Raw genomic sequence first — 24,438 nt, 5'->3', positions numbered from 1 at the left:
ACTTGGAAAACGTCATGATGCTTCATCAGTTCAGGGGATTTGAAATTGGGAGAAGAACTGATAAGAAACTCCAAGCCTATCTTTTGAATGACATAACAACTTGGCGTACGTAATTTCAAAATATTATACAACTGTAGGTGGCCTGCGCAGAACCAGAGAAGAACCATGCATCATTATCCTCTATGGTCTATACAATACTATATATAATAATAATAATAATTTTTTTATTTGCGAAAAACTGCCACCAATTTTTTTTACAATTACAATAAATATGAACAATTAACATAAAATAAAGAAAAGAAAAAATAACAATACAAATGTTAAAAAACAATAAAGACAGAGATATTAATGCTTTCAAAACATGTAAGGATTATTTAATAACTAGAAAACGAGGCAGCAGCGCGATTCGCAAAAAGGAAAGTTCTCAGCAAACGTTAGGACGTATTTTCGTAACACTGATATTATGAACTTCCTAATTTTTTTTCCGTGCAAGCTATTTTGGCAGTTATGTGTGAAAAAATAATTATAATATTTAAATATTTATCGTATATCTATATCTAACAAACAAAGCTCAGAACTTAATAAATTTATAAATCTGAAAAGAAAATATATATCACGTAGTGATGTAGATACACGTGTTAAAGTACATCCCCACTAGCTACACAAGTATTTAATAAAAATATATATAAAAAATGCATGAGTAATATAATATTATACAGATAAAATATATCTATCCATTTTGATACCCATCCTCACTACAATCGATGTATTTAATTTAGTTTTTGCTCGTGCAATAATAGCTTTTTGTAGTTATTCTTAAAAGATTCCTTTGAGTGCAAATTTCGAAGTGGTGGTGGCAGGTTATTCCAACAATACATATATATACTAATCTACTGTAACATAGTAAGCCTTCTTTTTGTCAAATAAACTTAATATTAGTATCTTGATCGGTGTATATATATTATTTTTCATGGATGTGATGACGTAAAGTTGACGTATAAATCACCCTACTTTAAATTTCTTTACATTTATTACAATCGAGGTGATCCGTGCGTCGCTTTCTGCATGCTATTAGCATTCCAAAACAAACATAATGTATTCCAATGCGTACCTACGTCAATATAAATTTATATGATTCGTGTTTTCCCTTCCATTCGAATATTATCCTTGTATCTTGCGGTTGTTTACTTGTAACTGTTCTGTGCTGCACGTCTAAATCATTCAGTATTGGTAAGATTTTCATTATTTATATTAGAGGTCACTCGTAGGTCATATTTCGACCATAATTCATAAAAAAAATTAAGATTCACACATATATGTATATATACTTTTATTCATCAGTAGCAGTGAAACATGGCTTCTTCAATCTTTTAGTGAACACTGTTTTTATAATTAGTTCTATTCCTATGTTATATTTATACTTTCTATCTGTCTGTATGTTTAGGTGATACTAAATTTTGTCTATTTTATTTGCTTTAAGCTTTCTGCAATATTTTCTATGAAAACTTTCACTATGTTCATCATATTTCAATACAATCTCACACTACTCGTAATTTTTACTTCAACCCTTAAAGATGTGCCTCATAATATTAAAAGAAACTATAGTTTTAGTGGCGGCCATATTGGAAATTGTAATTTGCCATCTTGTTTTTTATTATTTGTTGTCATAACGCAATAGTAATAATATTTACGCAAATTGTTAAAATTAGATTGGTCTACCTATATATCATGAGTTTTTTTTTTATCCTTTTGATATTATTTATTTATTATTATGAAATTTTGTGTTTGACTGAACTAATGCCATTGTTTATAAATGTATAGTGTTCAATAAACGTTTTCATTTTCATTTTCCAGTTCATATCTCATTAACCGGAATAGTAGATAGACAGCTAACGGTATCCTTCAATTTGTGCACTAAAAATATTTGTTTTTTTTTTTTAATTTGAAATCATGTTAATTAGGCTTAAGCCTATTCATGTTTTGCATCTTGCTCATAAGGGCCGGGCCTACTTGACTTCCGTATTGGGTTATTCCAAGTTTTAATTATTTAGTGGAAAATCCGTATCTGCAATGATTATAATATATATTATTAACTTTTATATTTTATATTTCCATTTGTTTTAAATTTTGCCTTATTGTACACAGTGAGACCGGTATTATTGTTTTCGTCTATTAACGCATATTAGCAAATCTTCTAAAGATCCTGATTATTATAATGTTGAAACAGGAACAAATGAAGACTGGTATTGCGTAGAAGTCTACTTAGGCCCGTATTCCCGAACAATTCTAAGTCATCTGTTTAAGTATTAGTTATAAAAATACCGTCTCGTTACAATCTTTATTCTAGAAAGTTAAACTTGTGTGAACCCAGATTTGTCAAGACACAGAGGCGTCAATACGTAAACATGATTATAGCACTCTCAGTAAAGTAAATAATGTAATAGGCATTCCCATTGGTCATTCTAAGAACGCGTTACTTGGTTCTTTTAATGCGTCATAAAGTTTATTGACGATGCGGAATTCAAACCTTTCTCGGGTTACGTCCCAGCGCTCTACCAACCTAGGCCAACCGTCGGTATGCTGGATGATCTGTAAATCTTGGTATGTTTATGTTCAACTTTCATTTCAAAATAATTGCATATTAGGAAATTGACTTGAGATGTCGCTGTTTCAATTCTCAAGAATTTGTTATTTATTCAAGTGATATCCCTGACTTCTAGGATTACATTTGTATATTTATTTGGAAATCACTTTAAAAAAAAATAACAAACCGTCATTTAATTTACAGATGCTTTATATATTTTAATAATATTTGATCTAATTTGTATTATTTTTTTAAATTAAAAATGATAAATAAGTTAAGTGGAAATTACAGAGTTGCATATCGTTTTGCTTACAATTGCAAAACACAATAAAAATTACAAAAAAATACAGACTACTAACATGCATATTACTGAATACCTACTTTGAATTGAAACAAGGTACAACTGACTATAGATAAAGTAAAAAATTATTATTTTTCTACATTTTGATAGTTTCATAACAAATCATTATTAAATTCTATACACTATAATATAACACCACTTCTTAAATACTATTATTGACTCGGGTTTCTCTTTCAAGAGATTAGAAGAAAAGAAATCAATGGAAGTTAAACTTCCTAGATAAAGAAAATTAGGGGCATTCCTGATAGATATATAATATTAAGCTGACGACCGTGTTCATACATCTATCACCAAGACGTGCTAAGTGAGCCATTTGTCAATTGCAGTAACTAAATTATAAAAATGTTATAAAACCTCCGTGAAGTCTATAATCTATGCATTTGAAGGTCAATAACCGCGGACGCGCCAAATTGTCGACAGCCCGCGTTTTTGCGCCGTTCTTCGGATTGCAGTTTCCTGTTGTGGTTTCAATTTGTAGGTACAGTGGAATTTGATATAGAGGTTTTAGTTTTCAAAATCGATCTGCACGCAGGTCCTATGCACCGTGGGATCATTACGACAACGTATCAAGAATGAGGTTTTATGCGGTGTTACCATAATGTACGATCCGAATATATTTTATAGAAATAGTTGTGTGCTTGAAAGGCGAACGTAAAACACTTATTATTGATACTATTCTACTCTTTGGTTTGGTTTCTGATTAAATTTACCTTCAAAAGTTTAAACCATACTAGTCTTTCGCTTGAGCTAACTAGCAATGTAGTTCGTTGTCTGTTCCAGTTGCATTCACACAGAAATTTACCGCTACGACGAATTTTAATTACTTGTTATACAGTATCTTCGTTCATAGCCTGTATTTCTCATTAAATAAAGATAATAAATAAAAATATAAATATATACTCTGTAGGTACCATTACTACGTACTATTTACATCCTGCCTGGGTACCATTTTACAAGATATACGTACTGTACTTTATATATCTTCTATATATATAAAAATGAATTGCTGTTCGTTAGTCTCGCTAAAACTCGAGAACGGCTGGACCGATTGTGGAAGTCCAGAGAAGGTTTAAAATGTGAATAAATAGGAAAATGCTGCTAAATTAAATAAAAACAACAAATTTGTTTTTCCTTTGATGTGTCCATACATAATTTCCATGAGAGAATTTATTGACGCACGGTTTGACAGTTCTGCTGTGAAACAATTTCATTACGACAGCAGGATGCATATTTTACGAAGTAAATTTTGATGTTATGATATATTATTGACAAATTCATATAAAAATATTATTTTATTTATTATAATATACAGATCAACGTCTGTCGGGTCAGCTAGTACCTTATATAAGTATGTTAAGTAAGTATTTTGTATTAAATATATCGTTATCTTGTACCCATAGTACAGGTTACGCCTAGTTTGGGGCAAGATAATTTGTGTGTGTCAATATAAAAAAAAAATAAAACATTGGAACAAAACCCCTTTCAATATAAGTGGTCGAAATATAGTCTAGACCACCTCCATATCACTCAATATTTAATATGCTGCCATGTGTCATCTTCATGGAAGAAATTAAGATTTCCGTTTCCGATCACTTAATCCTCTTTAGTCTCTGGATGTTTTCAAAGCAGTTTTTAATACAAAGTTTTATTATAATGATAGCATGATGGTGTAATAAGTGTTGTATTTGACTGTATGTTCACACTAAAGTGATTATTTCATAATATTAATTGATAAAAAAAGTTTTTGTGTACTTATGTATGTAAGAAGTTATACTTCTTTGGCTTAACAAAGCAAAAATCCTTAGAATTATTTATTCCTCGTGCTATTCTACGTTTGAAGAAAGAACAATATTGTAAAAATCTTGCAACGATGGCTTTGACAATTAATTATTAAAAAACGAATAAAAAACGAAGGAACCAAAAAAAAAAAAATAACGAATGTCGCAAGCGGCAGAAAATTTTAGGAACCAATTTCACCCTGTTACTTTTGTGTTACAGTGATGCGCGCACATCTTAAAATTTCACTCTCATCATAATTTCATAACGCGCCTAAAGAAGTATAACTTCAATAAAAAATCCTCTACTGCTCTAACGGCGAAGTTAAATGAAATGAATCATGATAGTAGTAACATTATCTAACACCTGGGATCCAATATACTCTAAATTAAAACCCAAAACTACACATGTAGTGCAAAAAAGAAGACGACACTGTCAGTAAATTTCGCTAAAAAACATCTGTCTACAGCAAATGCCACCTAGGCAACAAATGGCGCTATACTTCATAATGACAACTATGACATATACTATCTTGACTCATTTCATCTGCAGTCTCCCTAAAAGCGAGATCTGGAAAGGATTTTATGGAATAGGAGGACTAACGAGCGTACGGGTCACCTGTTGTTAAGTGATCACCGCCGCCCACAATCTCTTGCAACACCAGAGGAATCACAGGAGCGTTGCCGGCCTTTAAGGAAGGTGTACGCGCTTTTTTGAAGGTACCCATGTACACCGCTCAAGGAAGTTCATTGCACAGCTTTGTAGTAGTTGGAAGAAAGCTCCTTGAAAACCGCACTGTGGAGGACCGCCACACATCCAGATGGTGGGGATGATATCCTAACTAGTGGCGTGTCGTGCGAAGGTGGAATTCGGCGGCAGGAATCAGGTTAAAGTTCAGTTCAGTTCTTCGGAACACGCCCCGTGATAAATGCGGTAGACGACACACAATGAAGTGACTTCTCAACGCAACGCCAAGTGATCCAGCCGTTCACAGAGCACTGGGTCCCCCACAATTCTTGATGGTACAAAACAATTTTTGCTAGTTTGTCTCGCCGTTTCTCATTTCGTAGCATTAACATTAACTCCTTTGTCGAGACATTCAATCATGACCACCACCACTGTCCCAGAAGACTCAAGTTTGCGCGTTTACCAGTAAAAAAACCCCATCAACGACAACACTACCCTTAAAGCCTCGCCTAATACCGGAATACAATAGCGATTGCCAATTCCATGGCCATCTGGAGGGCAAAGCCAAATTGGCTTCGAAGAAGCTGGGCGTCATTAATAGAGCACGGCAATACTTCAAGCGAGCTTCCTTCCACGTACTACAAAGCTGTGGAATGAACTTGTGCAGTGTTTCCAGGACGAAACGACGAGTACCTTCAAAAAACCTAACTGTTATTCCTCTATTGTTGCAAGAGAATGTGGGCGGTTGTGATCACTTGAAAGGTCACCCGAACGCTCGCTTTGTCCTCCTTTTCCATAAAAAAAACCCTTTTTAAACGGCCGGCAATCCTCCTGTAATGCGTCTGGTGTTGCAAGAGAATGTGGGCGGCAATGATCACTTAACACCAGGTACCCGAACGCTCGTTTGTTCCCCTCTTCCATGGAAAAGAAAAGAGAGCCCATATTGTTTCTGGATGAAGATGGTGTAGCTGCGTTTTATCTTGGAACTTGTTATAACAGTTCCAAAATATTTGTAGTATCCTGTAAACCTGTATTAACTTCCGTGGTAATATTGTTCAAAAACATACGTAATTACCGCACGCATTTCAGTTTTATGCATTTTCAATATCGCTCCGACATACTGAAAGAAAAAAAACTTCCATTTTCCTCTTTCCTACTTGTTTTACCCTTTAGCGTACGGCTAGATCGAAGTTTGAGTCCGCAGGAGAATCCCCTTCGCTTTATCCCTTGGCGTCGCGTCCGCGGCCCCCTCACTAACTCTAACGCTGAAAACGTTATTTTCAGCTTCCATCGGGCGTGTGTCACTTAGGTACAAAACCATACCTATGCGCGCGCGGCATCCTCTACGTAGATATTCGGTCGCATGTCAATCACTCAATTCGACGCAAGTATCGGTTTTATCCAGTTTCTAGGGCACATATTGAAGTGAAACTACTAATACGACTTCCAACATGGTTGCGTTAAACGTACAACGCTCCTGGGGAGGGGTTTTGATGTTTTTTTTTTCTTTTATGTCGTTTTTGTAAGAAATATTGAAGAAATAGAACTCAAACATTTCGTATTTTACTGTAGTTATCATAATCCCATTGTAAATCTTATAGATTTGAATGTTTCTCCACTCGAAAATGATAATTAAAAGATGCGATCAACATTGAATTGTTAACAATGTTAATAAAGTTTGTTTTAAGGAAACAATATGATTTAACTAAAAATCTATTTCTACCCCTTCCTTTTTCATTTCCCAATTACAAAAATTCACTTCTTCCGCGCTCCGGACTCCACGCACTATTTTCTTCCTATATATATCTTAATATGATCGTAGTAAAAGTTCTCAAACACGGACAGGCATAATACTTAGTGTAACTTCTGTACTACTACTCTTTATTCTATGCTGCCAGCCATCAACCCCCTTATTCATAATGGTCCGCTAACTTTAAACAGCCGTTTAGGAGTGTTTTTTCTCATTCTGACTTAGGTCAATAGAAGAAGACAGAGTGAGAATTAGCAATGCTTTAAGTCAGCAGATTATTATGAATAAGGGGGAAAATATATACAATAAATATAAACTTTTCGTCGTTATAATATTAATGTTATAATATCCTATTGTAAACCAAACAATGAAACAATATAAATGCAATATTTATTCAGCACTTGGGTAATAATCTAAATTAAATTACTTATTTTGTCATTATGACAGTATGCATCGCTCCCTGTGCTTCGCTAAGTAACCAGGCGCTTTTGTCATTCTGGCAATCATTGACAGTGTAATAGACCTTTTTGGAACGAAGTTCCTTACGGCAGGCTTGGAGGGGATAGGAATTTTGCTGCGCGACCGAACTGAAAAAAAAGTGATAGTAAAACCGTAAGAAAAAATCCGTGGAATAAAACCTTTAAATGAGACGTGCGCAGGCGCGACAGTCGCATACACAAGCGAGTAGTGCATAATACCTTTCTCTTTCTCCCTCTTTTTGAAGATTCTACATTAGCCGAAGGAACTTCGTTCCTACCTGGTGTCCCACGACACCACATCATTTTTTTTTATTAAAATATTGATTACGGATTTAAGACGCGGTCTGACTAGGATTGTAAACGCTACAACCAACCCTACAATATTTGTGTTGATCATGTGGCTAAACTGCAAATGGGCATTTATTTTACTGATTTTCTTTTGTTTATTCAAAATTTATATATTAAATTGAAAAATTGTTCGTTTAAGTTTTAGACAAGGACTAATTATTTTAATTAATTAAAAAAAGAATGTTGTTATCGCTGAAAATTCGGAGATTTTTGACTAATAGTTTTAAAAAATTATTTTTGGGAAGCAACTTCTAAATTTTTACTGGATATTTCAAATAAGATTCCTTCATTGTGCACTGTATTTTTTGCGTCGGAGTTCATTTGTCATTGCGTTATGTTGTAATAGAATCTCTACGAAAACAATTTTTGTGGATATTTTATTAGATTCTTGCAGGCAAATTGGTATTTTATTATAAATGCGAACATAAAAGAATTATTCTTCTTAAGAGTTCATACTCTTTGACGATAATAATCAGAACACAATAAATGTTTGTGACTTGTGTTGAATGTGTAAGTGACATTCCTCCTTTCAAACAAATTTAAATTCGAACGCACATGTATTACATTGGCATAAATATATTGAGAGGCAACGGTTAAAATATCTACGTCCTTAAAAAACTCCCTTAAGGAAAATAGATAAAAATGTCTTTTAAAAATTTTAATACCATTACAAAACGTCCAGTTTAGAATCTAAATAGTTTCTTGAAAAGGGTACCCCGGTCAAGATGGCTATTCATAGCATAATGTAAACATAACGCTTTATAGATACACGGGTGGATAGTGAACAGTATAATTAAGACCAGATGTTGATGAGAAACAAGAAACGCGCTGAGAGTATGGCCATGTTTCTAAGCCCAAGAAATTGCTAAGAAGTTTAAACTTGAGTAATTAATTAATTTACACGATGCTACTTCATAAAATAATTATAATCAAACGGATACTTCATTATTACCAAGAATAAATTTCAATTGTAAAATCCCTAAACGCACAGTTTGTACCTTCAACATTTTTAGACATAATCGTGTCTGGTAACACCAGTTGTCCAACAACTAACTAACACACAACCTTTTCCTTAAACCCTTACACCTTTTATCCTAGCAACTTAGCCGGTGGAAATTAAGAATAAACCGCGAGCCGCGACATCTATGGTCGTATGGCGTAACACACATTACGTCAAAAACCGCACGCCAAAGTTGAGCACCGCAACATTTAATTATAAATTCAGGAAATCCTTGTATTCCTGTTGATTGGCCGCCGTGAGATCATAGTGATTTCTTCGTTAAGTGTCCCGCAAAATATATATTGTGGTTCGCCAGCACACTCAGGCGAATATAGAAGAACCCAGGATCTCGCAGAAGAGTTGAGTACTGGCTATTCCCTTTACTCCAATGATTCCTGTTCTGTTCTGTTCACCTGAGTACCCCTTTTATTAATACAGTCCACTCTAAATTCCCTGGCGCAACCAGTGGCCGTACTAACCTAGCTTATCACCCCTGCATCAATCGTATTTGTCGCCAATTTAATACACTTACTCAAATCAGCAACTCAATTTATTTAATTCCACGTCAAACTGCTTTTGTCGTAATGTCATTGACTATCTGCTTAAGGGAGCTTATTTGTAGAAATTACTAAAATTTTTATAACACTACTTTTAATAATCTGTATGTCTCTAACCCCCTTATTCATAATGGTCCGCTAACTTTGAACAGCCGCTAAGGAGTGTTTTTTCTCATTCTGACTTAGGTCAATAGAAGAACGCAGAGTTTGAATTAGCAATGCTTTAAGTTAGCAGACTATTATGAGTAAGGGGGTAAATCTTTTGTACATGCCAGTTATTGATATTTTTGCTGTGTCTTTTAGTTTCTATTATTTATTATTTCTATCCTCGTTGATATTTTTACATATTTTGTGCATTAGTATTGTTGGTTTGTCAAATAAAAAAAAATATCACGGGAGTGCTTATAAAACTCTCTTCCACAGAAATTTCGACTATGAAATTTCCTACACACTTCCAACTGAGCTAACCGTTCGAGTAGCGCATCGTTGATAAAATCTCTGTATGCTTTGTTCAACTCTCAGGTTGTGGCTTCATCTACAGGATCTACTTTACGGTTGATAACCTGCTCAACCCCAATATATGCATATTAGGAAATTGGCTTGAGATGTCGCTCTTGTAAATCTTTGCAAACAATTCGTTATATTTTTAAAGTAATAACCCTTACTTCTTATTAACAATACACAAATAAAATCTTTTTTAAAATTTTATAACAAGTATCGGGGTTGAGCAGGTCAACTGTAAAGTAGATCCTGTAGATGAAGCCACAACCTGAGAGTTGAACAAAGCATACAAGATTTTATGACGATACGTCACTCGAACGGTTGGCACAGTTGGAAGCAGTGCTGGTGGAAATTTCATAGTTGAAATTTCTGTGGAAGAGAGTTTTATAAGCACTCCCGTGATATTTTTTTTTATTTTACTTTATTTGACAAACGAACAATATTAATGCACAAAATATGTAAAAATATCAACGAGGAGACTTAAAACTAAAAGACACAGCAAAAATATCACTCGCACGGAATGCGAGAGGTTGTGGGTTTGAGTCCCCGCTTCGTTCATAAAATTTTGTTTTAAAATTTTACCTTCTACAAACTCCCCTGAACCCGAGCGGTGTGTTACCTATCCATGATAGGTACTGATACTTAGTCATTTAATCTGCGTTTCTTCGAGTGTAGGCCTGAGAAGCCGTTGACCTTGAGAATTCTGCTACGTGATAAAAATTCACAAGCAAGCATGAATATAGCTTGTAATCTTTTTTGATTTGAACGAGATGTTGCTCAAATAGAGTGGTTGCCTGTGCAAAGAAGCCTCGCATTCGTAGTATATAGTTCTAAGCCGCTAATTTTGACTTTCAATAAGTTAGTCAAAGTCAAATAAACTTTATTCAATTTGGTTTAAATTAGGCGCTTTTGAATCGTCACTATAAATATTTCTTTAAAAGACGAGCGCAATAAGTAGTGCCGCTCAGAATTTTTGGGTTATTCAAGAATCCTGAGTGGCACTGCATTGTGATAGGAGGGCGTATCAATAACCATAACGTCCCATGCTTTCCCCCCATCTATGTATGTTGTCCACTAGTTTTAGTACCGCCGACTCTCGCTACATGGCCAACAGCGCCAAAATGGCGAATATCAAACAGGCACAAAAGCACTTTGACAGCCGCCAGGGCAATGGTATATATAGTAGAGGTTAGTGATTTATACCTATACGTAAAAATGATCTAAGTTGTTTGTCTATGTTTTGTACAGTGGCAGTAAGCAATGAATCCTTTGTGTGCTTTTTTAATACTTCGAACATTATGGTAAAGTGGCGCTGTAAAGTTGTCACCGCGGGAGAGATTCCAGAAATATCCGAGCAGCCAACAACCCCGGCACGACGCAATAAGATAAACCCAGCTATTTCAACACCGGCCGCCGCACAGACAGACCAAAAAATATTCTGTCGTCTGCATACGAAAATAACATAAGTTATGTTTATCCTGCCCGTACATGAGTCAGTGTATAGTTATTCGAAAACGAACGCATCGAAGAATTAGTAAAGATCCGATGAATCCTTTATCTGGTTCTCACTTGCTTCATGGTGATCACATACCGTTAGGTGACCAAACGTCTCGTGTCGTAAAAATATATTTTCTTCAATACTACGTCCACATTTTTTATATCTAGAATTAATGGGCTACCATATGTCTATATAATAAAAATATAAGCTAGTATAATAAAAATAATTCTAAATACTAACTTATAAACTGAAATAATAACAAAGTCATTTCGATATCAACGAAATCAATTTGGCATATTTGTTCCATCCGTACCTATAATAAATAGGTATGTATTTATAAGCGCCACAGTATATTTTCTTAATCTGTGAGTGGCATCTACATTATTTTTCTATCCGAAAGTAGGTACATACGCTCAACACTCGTATTTAAATACCTTCTCTGGTTGCTGTCATAAAGTATTCTAGAACAATAAACTTTCTTTGTTCATACTGCATACATACTAATTAATAATGATTCTAAACATTAATTAATGTTATCGTCAACGTGTGAAACTTGAAAGTGCATTTCATAAACAAATACCTAATTATTAAAATAATTGTTACTAAACATTAAGTACCTACCTACTTTAAGTAAGTCTTTAATTGAAATACCTTTTATTATAAGTATAAAAGAAAAGTACGAAGAATCTCATACATATCTGTCTGACTGTCAGGAACGAGTATAGATATCAAGGAAAATAGAAGCTTTCCAAATATGGCCACTTTACTGCACAACAATTTAATCACGAAATTTTGGCTAGAACTATTTGTAACCTGTGACAATGTTACTGCAAGTAAAATTTTAAATTATAATAATAATTTTTACTGATGCATACAAAGTTACAGTCCATTTTTCGTCATCTTCCAGAGTCAGAGTTTCCTTGAGGTTGTGGTTAAGGTAAAGATCTATAGAGAGGACTTTGACTTTGCTCAGACTTTACCGAGGTAAAACTTAGCTGAGTGTGTTTATTACTCTTACTCACTCGCGTTTGACGCGAACTTGACTTTTGCTTTACGGTGTCTACTGTTTTCAACAGTATTATACTGTTTTTCACAACAGTAAAAAGTATAACACTTTTTACTGTTGAACAAAAATAAAGTATACAAAATACTGTTTTCAGCATGCAAACACATTGTGTTAAACTTACTCGCTCACACTTTGTTTTATTTAGTCAGAGGGCGCTCACGGCTGCACAGCGTGAGCCACAATCAAATCATACCGAGATTCTGAACGAATCTGTCAATGTCAAATATTCAAGACTGTCAGTGACATGCGAGTGTATGCGTTCTCGTTCTCATTCTCAGGACATATAACCTTTTTTTACGTGGACCGTGAATTACCTCATTTATTTTAATTTTAGTTATAATTATGGTGAGGCTTATGAAGTTTTAAACAAAATTAAATTAGTAAGTTGTGCGAAAAGTTCAAAAAAATATGTATTTAAAACAATAAATAAATAAAAAACTGTTCATTTTTCTAAAATACTGTTTAATATTCTTCACAGACTGAATATACTTTATATCTTGTAAAAAAAGCTGGCAACCCTAGCTCAGTATAATTTCAGCTGTTAAATGACTATTAAAACGAAATCAAAGATTATGTTAAACTTATACATAGCTATGTTTTACGTAAGTAAAGTCTGAGCAGAGTCTTAGTCCGCTCTATAGATCTCAGCCTTAGAGAACCTTCTTATCCCTTTGGGTGGGCCTTGAGGTGAAACTTTCACAAATACCTTGATGTTTAATTTTTTTTTAAATAACTTACATTCATATTATAATTTTATATAAAAAAAGTGGCCAACTGAGTTTCGTACTGGAGGATAAATACATTTTACTATTATTACCTATATTCCTTAGATTTAAGCGTTTTATTTTACAATTCTATTTTGAATAATATTTTTTGAAAACTTGGCCATCTACCTACTTACCTACATGATTAATTACTTATAACCAAAAAAATTTGTATGTTATCTAATATAAACCATGCTTAGGATAATAATCCTAATTATCGTCCTATCGAAGAATACACACTACATAAATATAGGTAGGTGCAGTTTGAAAGTCAAAGTAACAAAGGCAAAGGGACAGTGGTTATACAGCCATCGATCCACGACACTCACCGTTTCCTGGAATTGCCCGTATACAATTACAGTGGTTACTGGCCGGCCGGCTTCCCGCCTAATTACCTACCGACGCCATATTGTCTAGTCTATGGATGACGTGTTCAAATGATTGCAAATTAAAAAGAGCGATATTGTTATAGCCAAAAAGGATGTAAATATACATAATATAAGTTAAAATTTAATTTTAGTTTAGTATGAAACGTGCAGTCATTTGACATAAGTTTGAAATAATAGTAATTACAGTATCGCGATTGGCAACGAAGTATAATCCGGCTAAGTTTGATAGTGAACAGAAGATAAACGTAGTGGGTTACGGCTATCTCCGTGTTTTACAAAATTAAAGCCGTCATCAGTCAATCTATCAATGCACGTTTCATACTAATCGCGAGCGAATCGCTTCTTTCTTAGAAAGTTGCGCTAGGTTAAAGCTGTTATTACACTCATGAACTATATAATGTATACGACACCATTGATAACGTTTGATTTATCTTATTTAATAAAAAAAAACTACGCTTCTAAGATAGGGGCTAATCTCTCAGACATTATTATTGAAATATTGATAGTTAACAATGAATGTACAACGAGAATAAATTGTGTTTGATTGGTTCAATAGAGATTCAATGTTGATTCATTCGTTTTGTTGATCATGTCTGTCTGACTTTTTTTATGCAGGAGGAGGACAAACCAGCGTCACTCAATCCCACTTCACCTGATTTTAATTTGTCCACGAACATAATTACAAATTTTGATATTATTTTATAATAATAACAAGTTTACTTGCACATTGCGGCCCTAGTAAGTAGAACGTTGTCCCTACTAGCGTAGATTCACGCAGTAAGTAATTATATGGGTATGTATGGATTTATATCCTGGATACACAGAACGATATGACATAGGTAGTTACGGCGAGGTTAATAATAATACAAAATACAACTATACTCAACCAATGAGTGTTCCTCAATCCACTCGAGCCGACTTTAGCGAACGTAGCGTTACAAGGCCGAGTGTGAAAGCTCAAAAGAATGTTCTCAGCGCGTTTATAGATGTTTCACTTAAAAACATCAAGTTCCACGAAAAACGAACATTCTTAATTTATTGCGGGACATTACATTGATACGTACTTACGCCTTAACGATCTTGAGGCACTACAGTCATTGTTGTGCAAAGTGACGGTAAAACGAAAAGGTAAAAAACGGTAACAACCAATGATATGTAATATTTAAGTGATAAGTTGTGGAAGTTTCGGAAGTTATATATACGGAAAGCGTTGTTTCATTATTAATACTAAATCACTACTTTGCTGATGGTGCATAAGTCGGCTGCTATTACTTCTAGTACCTTCCTTTTCAAATGGGAAAGGAAGAAACGTTACATTTTATAGATTATTGTCCTACAAACTCGTACATTGACCGTGTCAGTTGTGACGCACTAAAAAGCTTCATGTCGGTAATTATGGCGGTACATTAATAAAAGTTGTGCGTTTCATTCGAATATAGATTAGTCCGATAACCCTGATGTGTTTTCCTGTGTGTATCCAGTAATATAATAACTGTTGTTACAGCCCGTTTAATGACCGTTAAATATCATGTTTTAGGAATGTATCTAGGATTAACGGCTTTAACAGTTAAATTTACACGACAGCAAAAGTTTAAAACTCAGTGCTATTAAGTTATTTATTTGGTCTGAGTCTCGAATTAAGTTTACAAATATATTAATATGTTTTACCACTTCATTAGGTATAATTTTAAATTTGTAGAAATTAAACCACTTATGGTTAAAACGGACACAACATGAAGCCAAATGTAGATATTATATTATAGCTAGTACTTGTATTTACGTACAAAGACACAATATGATAAATATTTATTAAATATACATTATTATACCTACTCTTATTTAAATTTAATTCGTCAATATCGTGTAAGAGTGTGTAAAATAAAACAAGCATTATCCGGTAATACAGTATTTAACAAAAGAAAAAGAAAAAACAAATCGTAATCTGTGGCAAGTAGGGTTGCCGAACGTACCTACTCTAAAATAGACTATTGTATATATTATGTAGTTGTACTCTTTATTCTATAACACTAGAGTATGCTATATTATCTAATATATAAAATTCCCGTGTCATGGTGTTAAACATTGAACTCCTCCGAAACGACTTGACCGATTCTCATGAAATTTTGAGTGCATCTTGGGTAGGTCCGAGAATCGGACAACATCTATTTTTAATCCCCCTAAATGTTAAGGGTGGTCCACACGATTTTTTTTTAATTTTTTTTGACATGTTTTTTTTAATTTGTTTAATTATGAGTCAGTATTAAAAAATACATACAACTTCAAATTTTCACCCATCTACAATCAACAGTTACTTTTGTATCGCGATTTTTATATCTGCAATACAACGTTTGCTGGGTCAGCTAGTTTTATATATAAAATACTCTTTATTGCACAATTATTTTTAAAAAACATGAAAAATTATAATTTGCTGTAAAAAGTACAAAAAAAAATAACTTTTTAAAACTACAAAATAAATGATACTCTTATTGGCAGTCTGTACTCTATATTTAAGTACCTCATTGGAAATCAGATACAGTCGAACTTGGATAAGCGAGAACTGGATAAGTGAGAAAACTCTATAAGTGAGAGTAATAGCCAGGACCCGTCATTTTAAGCTCCCAAAACCTCTATTAGCGAGAAACAGAAACCTCTGTAAGAGAGAGTCGTTTTTCCCTCATGGACCTCCGTAAGTGAGACTGCTGCTTATCTATACCTCTATAAGCGACAGTCGAGCTTTATTTCTTTATATTATTTAGGAGGAAATAGTTCTTCGTATAGCTATAGAGCTACAATAAAAATACATACATACATAAAAGATACACACGTGCAGTAACAAATGACAAAACACATTTATTATCTGCTATTTTATGACTCATTCTTAACTTTCGTGGAACTTTCTGACATTGTTTTTGTATTGTTTTCTCGCATTCTTTTCGAATGGACACGTGTGCCTGTGTACCTTGGGATTTACTCAGTTTATAGTTACTCGGGTTAGTGAGAAACCTCTATAAGCGAGAATGAGATTGTGCTCCCTTGAACTCTCGCTTATCCAGGTTCGACTGTATACTCTATTTCTTCTAATAAAAGTTGACAACCCTAGTGGCAACCCAGCGTTCTATTCACTAGATACAGCTGCTTGCCTGCTTGATGTAAACCGTGCGGACCTTTTGAACCTTTGATAAAGACTTGTCGGAACATGTTCATGTATCGGGTTTTGAACCCCAACGGAAACAATGTGAGATAGTAAAATGCGACGCAATAGTTGCATAAAACATGTTCGATAAGTAATTATTATCTATCTATCTATCTATATATATATAAATGAATTGCTGTTCGTTAGTCTCGCTGAAACTCGAGAAGGGCTGGACCGATTTGGCTAATTTTGGTCTTGAATTATTTGTGGAAGTCCAGAGAAGGTTTAAAATGTGAATAAATAGGAAAATGCTGTGTCCATACATAATTTCTATGAGAGAATTTATTGACGCACGGTTTGACAGTTCTGCTGTGAAACAATTTCATTACGACAGCAGGGTGCATATTTTACGAAGTAATTTTTGATGTTATGATATATTATTGACATATTCATATAAAAACATTATTTTATTTATTATATACAGAACAACGTCTGTCGGGTCAGCTAGTCCAATATACATTTCTACAGACATTAAGGTAGAATAAAACTAATTTGGAACCTCCACCGCTTTTTGATCTAGATAAACAAAGACATTTTGAATTTACATTTAATCTTAGCTCATTTATACGTTTAGCTAGACTGTGACAGCTGTGAAAACGTCGCAAAAATAGTATATTACGCACCTAGGGAGAAAAGTGGGTCAGTCTCACCCGTGGAATATTGAATCGCGGGTGGCAATGTCCTACTTATCTCATAGGGTGCGTATACGATTTTGTCCCACACCTGGATGAAAAAGCTTGCTTTTAGTCCCGTTTTCGAGCGAGCTTTTCATCGAGGTGGGGAAAAAAAAATATTTATTGTGCAATGCACGCACATTAACACAGTGTCATACAAATTGCGAGACTCAGAATACTGTATTCTGAGTTGCAAGTGCAAGACGTAGCTTTTCACGCACACTAAAGTAATAAACCTGGCCTGTTTTCATCGGTTGTCTAGCAGCAAGAAGCTCTATCTAAGCTTCGCACGACACCACAAATTAGTTGATTAATATCATCACACGCCACCATATTCTGTATCTATGGCGTTCCTCCACAGGCTGGGTTTTAAAGATATTTCTTCCACGTACAACCAAGTTGTGGAATAAGCTTCCTTGTGCGGTGTTTCCAGGACGATACGACATGGGTACCTTAAAAAAAAGTATGCCTTTCTGAAAGGCCGGCAACGCTCCCGTGATTCCTCTGGTGTTGCATTTGGGCTGCGGTGATCACTTAGGTGACCCGTTCGCTCGTTTGTCATCCTCTTCCAAAAAAAATACACGGCAAAGGTGGCCGTTGATTTGATGAAGTCATGGCTGAATCAGTCCACGGCCAATATTTGATTAAAACTTATTCACAGCAGTATATTTTTGTTACAGTTCTGGGAAATAATATCAGAAGAGCACGGAATTGACCCGACGGGAGTTTACAAGGGGACCAGTGACCTTCAGCTAGAGAGAATATCCGTTTACTACAATGAGGCTACTTGTGAGTACATGATTACATTTGCACGTGGGTCTTGACAAAATGAGTTTACAGATAGATTTTTATGATTGAAGTATAGTCCGGCTAAGTTTGAAAGCGAACAGTTGCTTAAAACGTAGTGGATTTCTGCGTTCTCTGTTTTATACAAGAAATAGCAGAAATCCATAGCAGAAATAGCCGTCATCTGTCATCAATGACTGCAATCGAGTGAATCGCTTTTTACTTAGAGAGTTTCTCTAGGCTGAAAGAGGCCTTCTAGTGTTCTAACGAGTTATAAATAAAAAAAATAGTTTTATACATGTCTTACATATGTAACCAAGGCGAAATTTAGGAATATATAACTTAATTATTTAATTAAATATGAAAGTACAATTCCCCATACATCACTACATAGTATAAAACAGTCTCTCCCTATATCCCTAGATAGAGTGATTGAAGAAGAAGGTTTATATGTTTAATAACATCCATTAAATAGTGGAGAAATACTGTTATTTTTGAGGTTTCTAATGGTATGTCGTAAATAATTTCATTTTTTCCCCTTACATTGCAAACGTAGGATGAACCCTACGAGATTTATCAAAATAATGTACTAAGTAGTATTGTACACATTGAAAAGGTCTACAGAATACTCCGCTATGGTATATTATGTCTATCTCTTATGGATATCCCACAAAATAACATCTTATTTGTCATTTACTTTTTACGACAAATAATGGCTAATTTTCTCTATTCTAACCAATACAGATCCTTATCTAATTAAATACCTGAAATACATTGTGGATTTAATATAGATCTTTATGGCCCTTTACAGCATTTTTCAGTGAATGACATAGGTTATATATTGTATACCCGTGCGAATCCGGAGTCGGCCGCTAGCTTATAATAAATCAACGAAGAATTAATCAGTTGATTTTGTTGGTTGGACAGTAGGGTTCATACAAACTTTCGTATCTCCTTTGTCCTGAGTATTTTTCCGGAATATAATTCCCGTGGTTCAACTATTTTACACGGAAACACTATCTGCAAAATTACACCGATATCCATTGGTTCGCTTGGCAGTGAAAGCGGAACTAAGTACCATTCGTATTGGTATTAGTAAAGGTAAAACCTATAAGTAAGAATTATATAGTGGGTGTTATTTTTTCAAACCTTTCTGTTCCTACGAGAGTTATATTCGACCATAATGTATTTTTTAGGGGACGGTGATCGTATTTACTTGGGTACTGCTAGGAGATTATGGAATAGACAGTTTTCTTAAATGACACATGCAATTGCAAACCATAGGTAATTTATGCGTCTAGATAGTGCCTCTTGCTATTAGACAACCGATGAAAACAAACCAGGATTATTACTTTAGTGTGCGTGACAAGCTACGTCTTACGCTCGCGATTTGTATGTCATTTTGTGTTAGTGTGCATGCGTTGCTCAAAATAGAGGTTAACTGTCAACCTCACTTTTTTCGACGTTTTCACAGCTGTCACAGTATATCTAGGCGTATAAATGATCTAAGATGCAACCGTGAATCCCTGATTTAAATATGAAATACTAATGTAGGTAGGTACTAATTACTAATGTATCATTGAATGCACAGTCAAAAAAACGATCTGACGGATGGAAGCTGAGATATATCCGCTGATGGCACCCAACGTCCAATTAGATTTTGGTCGCATCTTAATAGTTCATCCGGTTAAAACTGCTTTATCACTCACAATGTGACCCTGCCGTCTAACGCACTGTCACTTTTAATTCATACTTTTCATAATTACAAAACTTGTGTCTCCGATCGCCCACAGAATCTTCTTTACATCATCATCTTCTGTAACTCAAAAATTCTAGAAGTTTCCCAATATGTACCGTTTCTTGAAAAACCAGTGCAGATGTCTTTGTTTTAAATTAAAATCTACTATCTGACCCGACAGACGTTGTTCTGTACATAATAAATAACATACTATTTTTTACAAATTTGTTAATAATATTGTATATAACATCAAGTTTTCTTTATTATTATTTCGTAAAATATATTTTACGTAAAATATGTTTCGTAAAATATATTTCGTAAATTGTTAAATTGGAAATAAAAATAATTATGTGTCCCAAATCGAAATAAAATCTATCCTATCTCTCAAGTTGGACTAACTGCACTCCATGTAGTAAGCCCCATTAAAATCCGTTCGATTTATATATATTAAGATAAAGGAGAATTTAGTTTTCTCTAGTGTCGTCAAAACAGTATCAAAAATAATAGTTAAAATCAAACTAAAAAGCACGCTTTATATAAAATTCAACCAATAAAATATATTTATTTTACACTATTTTCAATTTAAATTCATTTGCTATTTTTTAGTTGAATTTTATATAAAGCGTGCTTTTTAGTTTTTTTTAACTATTATTTATTTTTCATTTTTTAGTTAAATTTTCTATAAAAGCGTATTTTTAAAACTATTAAGTACTTTAACATCAATTCCTGCCTTATCGACTATAGATGAAAATTATATAAATTAACAAAAATCATATTTTGCAAATTGAATAATTTTATCAAATTAGTGTAATGTCATCGGTCCTCGATAAATCTACAAAGTTTGAACGAAATCTAGCCGTTTAACGTGGGTCGAAATCGCGCCCAAAGAAGTCGGTTACAAACATACAAAAATACATACAAACATACAGGTGAAGCTAATATAAAGCGTATAAAAAAGGAAAAAACAAACTCATGCAGAAACAACTAAATAACAAATCGCTTTTGGTACAATATGTAAGTTCTCTACTCGAGGAGCTCTACGTTAAATGCAACCTTAAAACGGCTAGACATCAAGAAAGTGTTTCTCCAATAAAACAATTATAACCGTTGATAACTAAAAAGCGGAAATGTTAAGATGGCGCGTAATCTCTGCGTCACGGGGCAACGACCGCTGCGTCTTCAGCCAGCATGGCAGCCGCTAACAGAAACAATTACTCTAATTCAACGTTCAAATTTCGGTAATTTTCTACTTTACTACTTAGCCGACCGTTATGCAATTATTTATAATGGAATTCATTACAGTTTTGGCTAATAATGAAAGTACCTAATTATAGTTATAAAGATAGATTACAGGAAACCAAGGAGGATTAATTATACAATAATATGGTTTAACCAGCTCCTTGAGAAACATTATTGCAATTTGATAGTGACTTATACAACATTGGAAATAAAACTATTAACTTTCTTATTCAATACCATATGATACCCGCGACTTCGTCCGCGTACACGCATGACTGAGGACGCAGTGCTTATAAAATTCATCGTTAAGACTATAAATTTATACTATATGAAGTTATTATTTTAGATCAGGGCCAAGTGTTTAAGGAATTAAACTTAGAAGACTTACTTAATTGAAATCTGTCCAGTCGTTTTTCTGTGATGCGCGTACAAATGAAAACCTCTATTATTTTATTTATATAGATTGGAATTTTTGTTTTCAAGCTCTTTCATTTCAATGCGTATTCATGATTATACCCATGGGTACGAATAAAATGTAGCCAAAGTAAACATTTTAGTGTACACAAGTATATATTATATTCTGATAAGATATGAAGTAGAAATATTTTACGAATATGGACATGTCGTATTTGCTATCAAAAGATGTTCTTAAATTAAAAAAAATGGTGTAACTCGTGTTTGTAAATCTACCACTCGCAATCTTAACTAATCTTGCTTCTTATAAAAACGAAATATGTATTTGGGCACTCAATGCAATTTAATGTTGGTTGTTAATTATATACCACCAAAAAAAAAACAAGCAAAATGGACGACTTAAGAATGAAAAATGTTACTAGTGTTGCCAAATTTTTGTTCTAACAAATTAGTTTAAGCAGGATCTACTATTGATTGTATCAATCAGACCAGAGGCATCCCTGAAAAGCGGGTGAAATATTATGGAATAGGTACGGATTCGCCGCAGTCTACGGTCTTCAAGGTCACTATCTCATGAGATCATTTAGCAAATCGGAGGTTAAAAAGAATCATGATTTTTTTTTCAGGTGCGTCGGCCGAGAACGGCGGCAAGTACGTCCCCCGCGCCATCCTCCTCGACCTCGAGCCCGGCACCATGGACTCTCTCCGCTCCAGCGCGTACGGCCAGCTGTTCCGGCCAGACAACTACGTGTTCGGCCAGTCGGGCGCCGGCAACAACTGGGCCAAGGGACACTACACCGAGGGCGCCGAACTCGTCGACAACGTACTCGACGTAGTCAGGAAAGAATGCGAAAACTGCGATTGTCTACAAGGTTTCCAGCTCACACACTCCCTCGGCGGCGGTACCGGTTCCGGTATGGGCACACTACTCATCTCCAAAATTAGAGAAGAATATCCAGACAGAATCATGAACACATACTCCGTTGTCCCCTCGCCCAAAGTATCAGATACCGTAGTCGAACCTTACAACGCAATTCTTTCTATTCATCAACTAGTCGAAAACACAGATGAAACCTATTGCATAGACAACGAAGCTCTCTACGACATCTGCTACAGAACCCTCAAAGTCCCGAACCCGTCGTACCGCGACCTCAACCACCTGGTGTCGCTCACAATGTCCGGCGTCACCACCTGCCTGCGGTTCCCCGGTCAGCTGAATGCTGATCTTCGTAAGCTGGCCGTCAACATGGTGCCGTTCCCACGTCTGCACTTCTTTATGCCCGGGTTCGCGCCGCTCACCTCTCACGGCAACGAGTCGTACCGCGCCCTCACCGTCCCTGAGCTGACTCAGCAGATGTTCGACGCCAAGAACATGATGGCTGCCTGCGACCCTCGCCACGGCAGGTACCTTACGGTCGCCGCCATCTTCCGCGGTCAAATGTCTATGAAAGAAGTCGACGAGCAGATGCTCAACATTCAAAACAAGAACAGCGGTTCCTTTGTTGAATGGATCCCCAACAATGTCAAAACCGCCTGTTGCGACATTCCTCCTAAAGGACTGAAGATGTCCTCCACCTTTATCGGCAACACAACTGCAATCCAGGAATTGTTCAAGCGCATCTCTGAACAGTTCTCGGCCATGTTCAGACGCAAGGCTTTCTTGCATTGGTATACCGGTGAGGGTATGGACGAGATGGAGTTCAACGAAGCCGAGAGTAACGTGAACGATCTGGTGTCGGAGTACCAGCAGTACCAGGAAGCAACAGCTGGAGACGAATGTGCCTCCGACCAGGATGATATGGAGGAGACTGAGGAGATGCCTGATGATCAATGTTAGGTGCAGACACGGTCGCGGCATTCAAATATTTAATAATAAAGTTGCCAGTTTACCAAAGCGACACTTATTTCACAGTGGCCCGTCACTTCGCGTGACCCGTCCAGCATGTGTACGATTAATGAATTGAAAGTATTATCTATTCCTAAATTCGTACCAAAAGGTGCATTTTTAAGATATTATAAGTCATTTTAATAACTTTTTTACTTTATATAATATAATAATTTATGAATAAAATTATTTTAAAAAAATTCCTTGGTTTCTATTAACTTCTAAACTAATAAATGATGAAGGTAATCGTATGTTGGATCTGAACTCCAGATCACTCAAGCCGTTCTTGGGGTCATCAGACGTACAGACAGATAAAAAATTTAAATATCGAAGGTTTGGTTTCAGTCAGTCGTAAAAGTAATATTTACACAAATTATAAATGTATGGTACAAACAGCGGCCTGCCTACGTTTCGGCTAACACCTAAAGGTCACATAACGCCGTAGCTAGTGAAATTACTGGGCAAATGAGATCTCAAGGTGACGAGCGCAATTGTAGTGCCGCTCAGAATTTTTGGGATTTTCAATACGGCACTGCATTGTAATATAGGCTGGGCGTATCAAGTACTATCTACTGAACGTCCTGCTCGTCTCGTTCCTTATTTTCATAAAAAAAGGTATTAACACATTCAGTGCCATTGACACGCCTAGCGTGTCCACACTAATTCTTATCTGCATGCCGCCAGCACGCCGGGCGTGCTCACCGTTTTTCATCTATATCTCAAAGATTAGACAATATTATTGTCCGAAA

General features: G+C 35.2%; 1 protein-coding gene across 3 annotated transcripts in view; it reads left to right on the top strand.

The window, feature by feature from the left end:
* The window catches only part of LOC126970003 (tubulin beta chain-like), a 34,363-nt gene extending 10,665 nt beyond the window's left edge, over nucleotides 1–23,698 (top strand). For 2 of the 3 annotated variants that reach the window (XM_050815678.1, XM_050815679.1), the window contains exons 2-3: nucleotides 18,308–18,416; nucleotides 22,431–23,698. In XM_050815678.1, coding sequence (XP_050671635.1) covers nucleotides 18,308–18,416; nucleotides 22,431–23,641 — 1,320 coding nt within the window. In that variant the 3' untranslated portion in view covers nucleotides 23,642–23,698. Of the gene's footprint in view, nucleotides 1–1,100; nucleotides 1,231–18,307; nucleotides 18,417–22,430 lie in introns of those variants that run through there. The other variant, XM_050815681.1, reaches the window with a different exon arrangement.
* The last annotated feature ends 740 nt before the right edge of the window (nucleotides 23,699–24,438 follow it).

The sequence above is a fragment of the Leptidea sinapis genome, chromosome 19, assembly GCF_905404315.1.
Source record: "Leptidea sinapis chromosome 19, ilLepSina1.1, whole genome shotgun sequence".
Lineage (NCBI taxonomy): Eukaryota > Metazoa > Arthropoda > Insecta > Lepidoptera > Pieridae > Leptidea > Leptidea sinapis.
The sequence above is the reverse complement of the archived record's forward strand: the minus strand, read 5'-3'. Positions and strand labels throughout refer to the sequence as shown.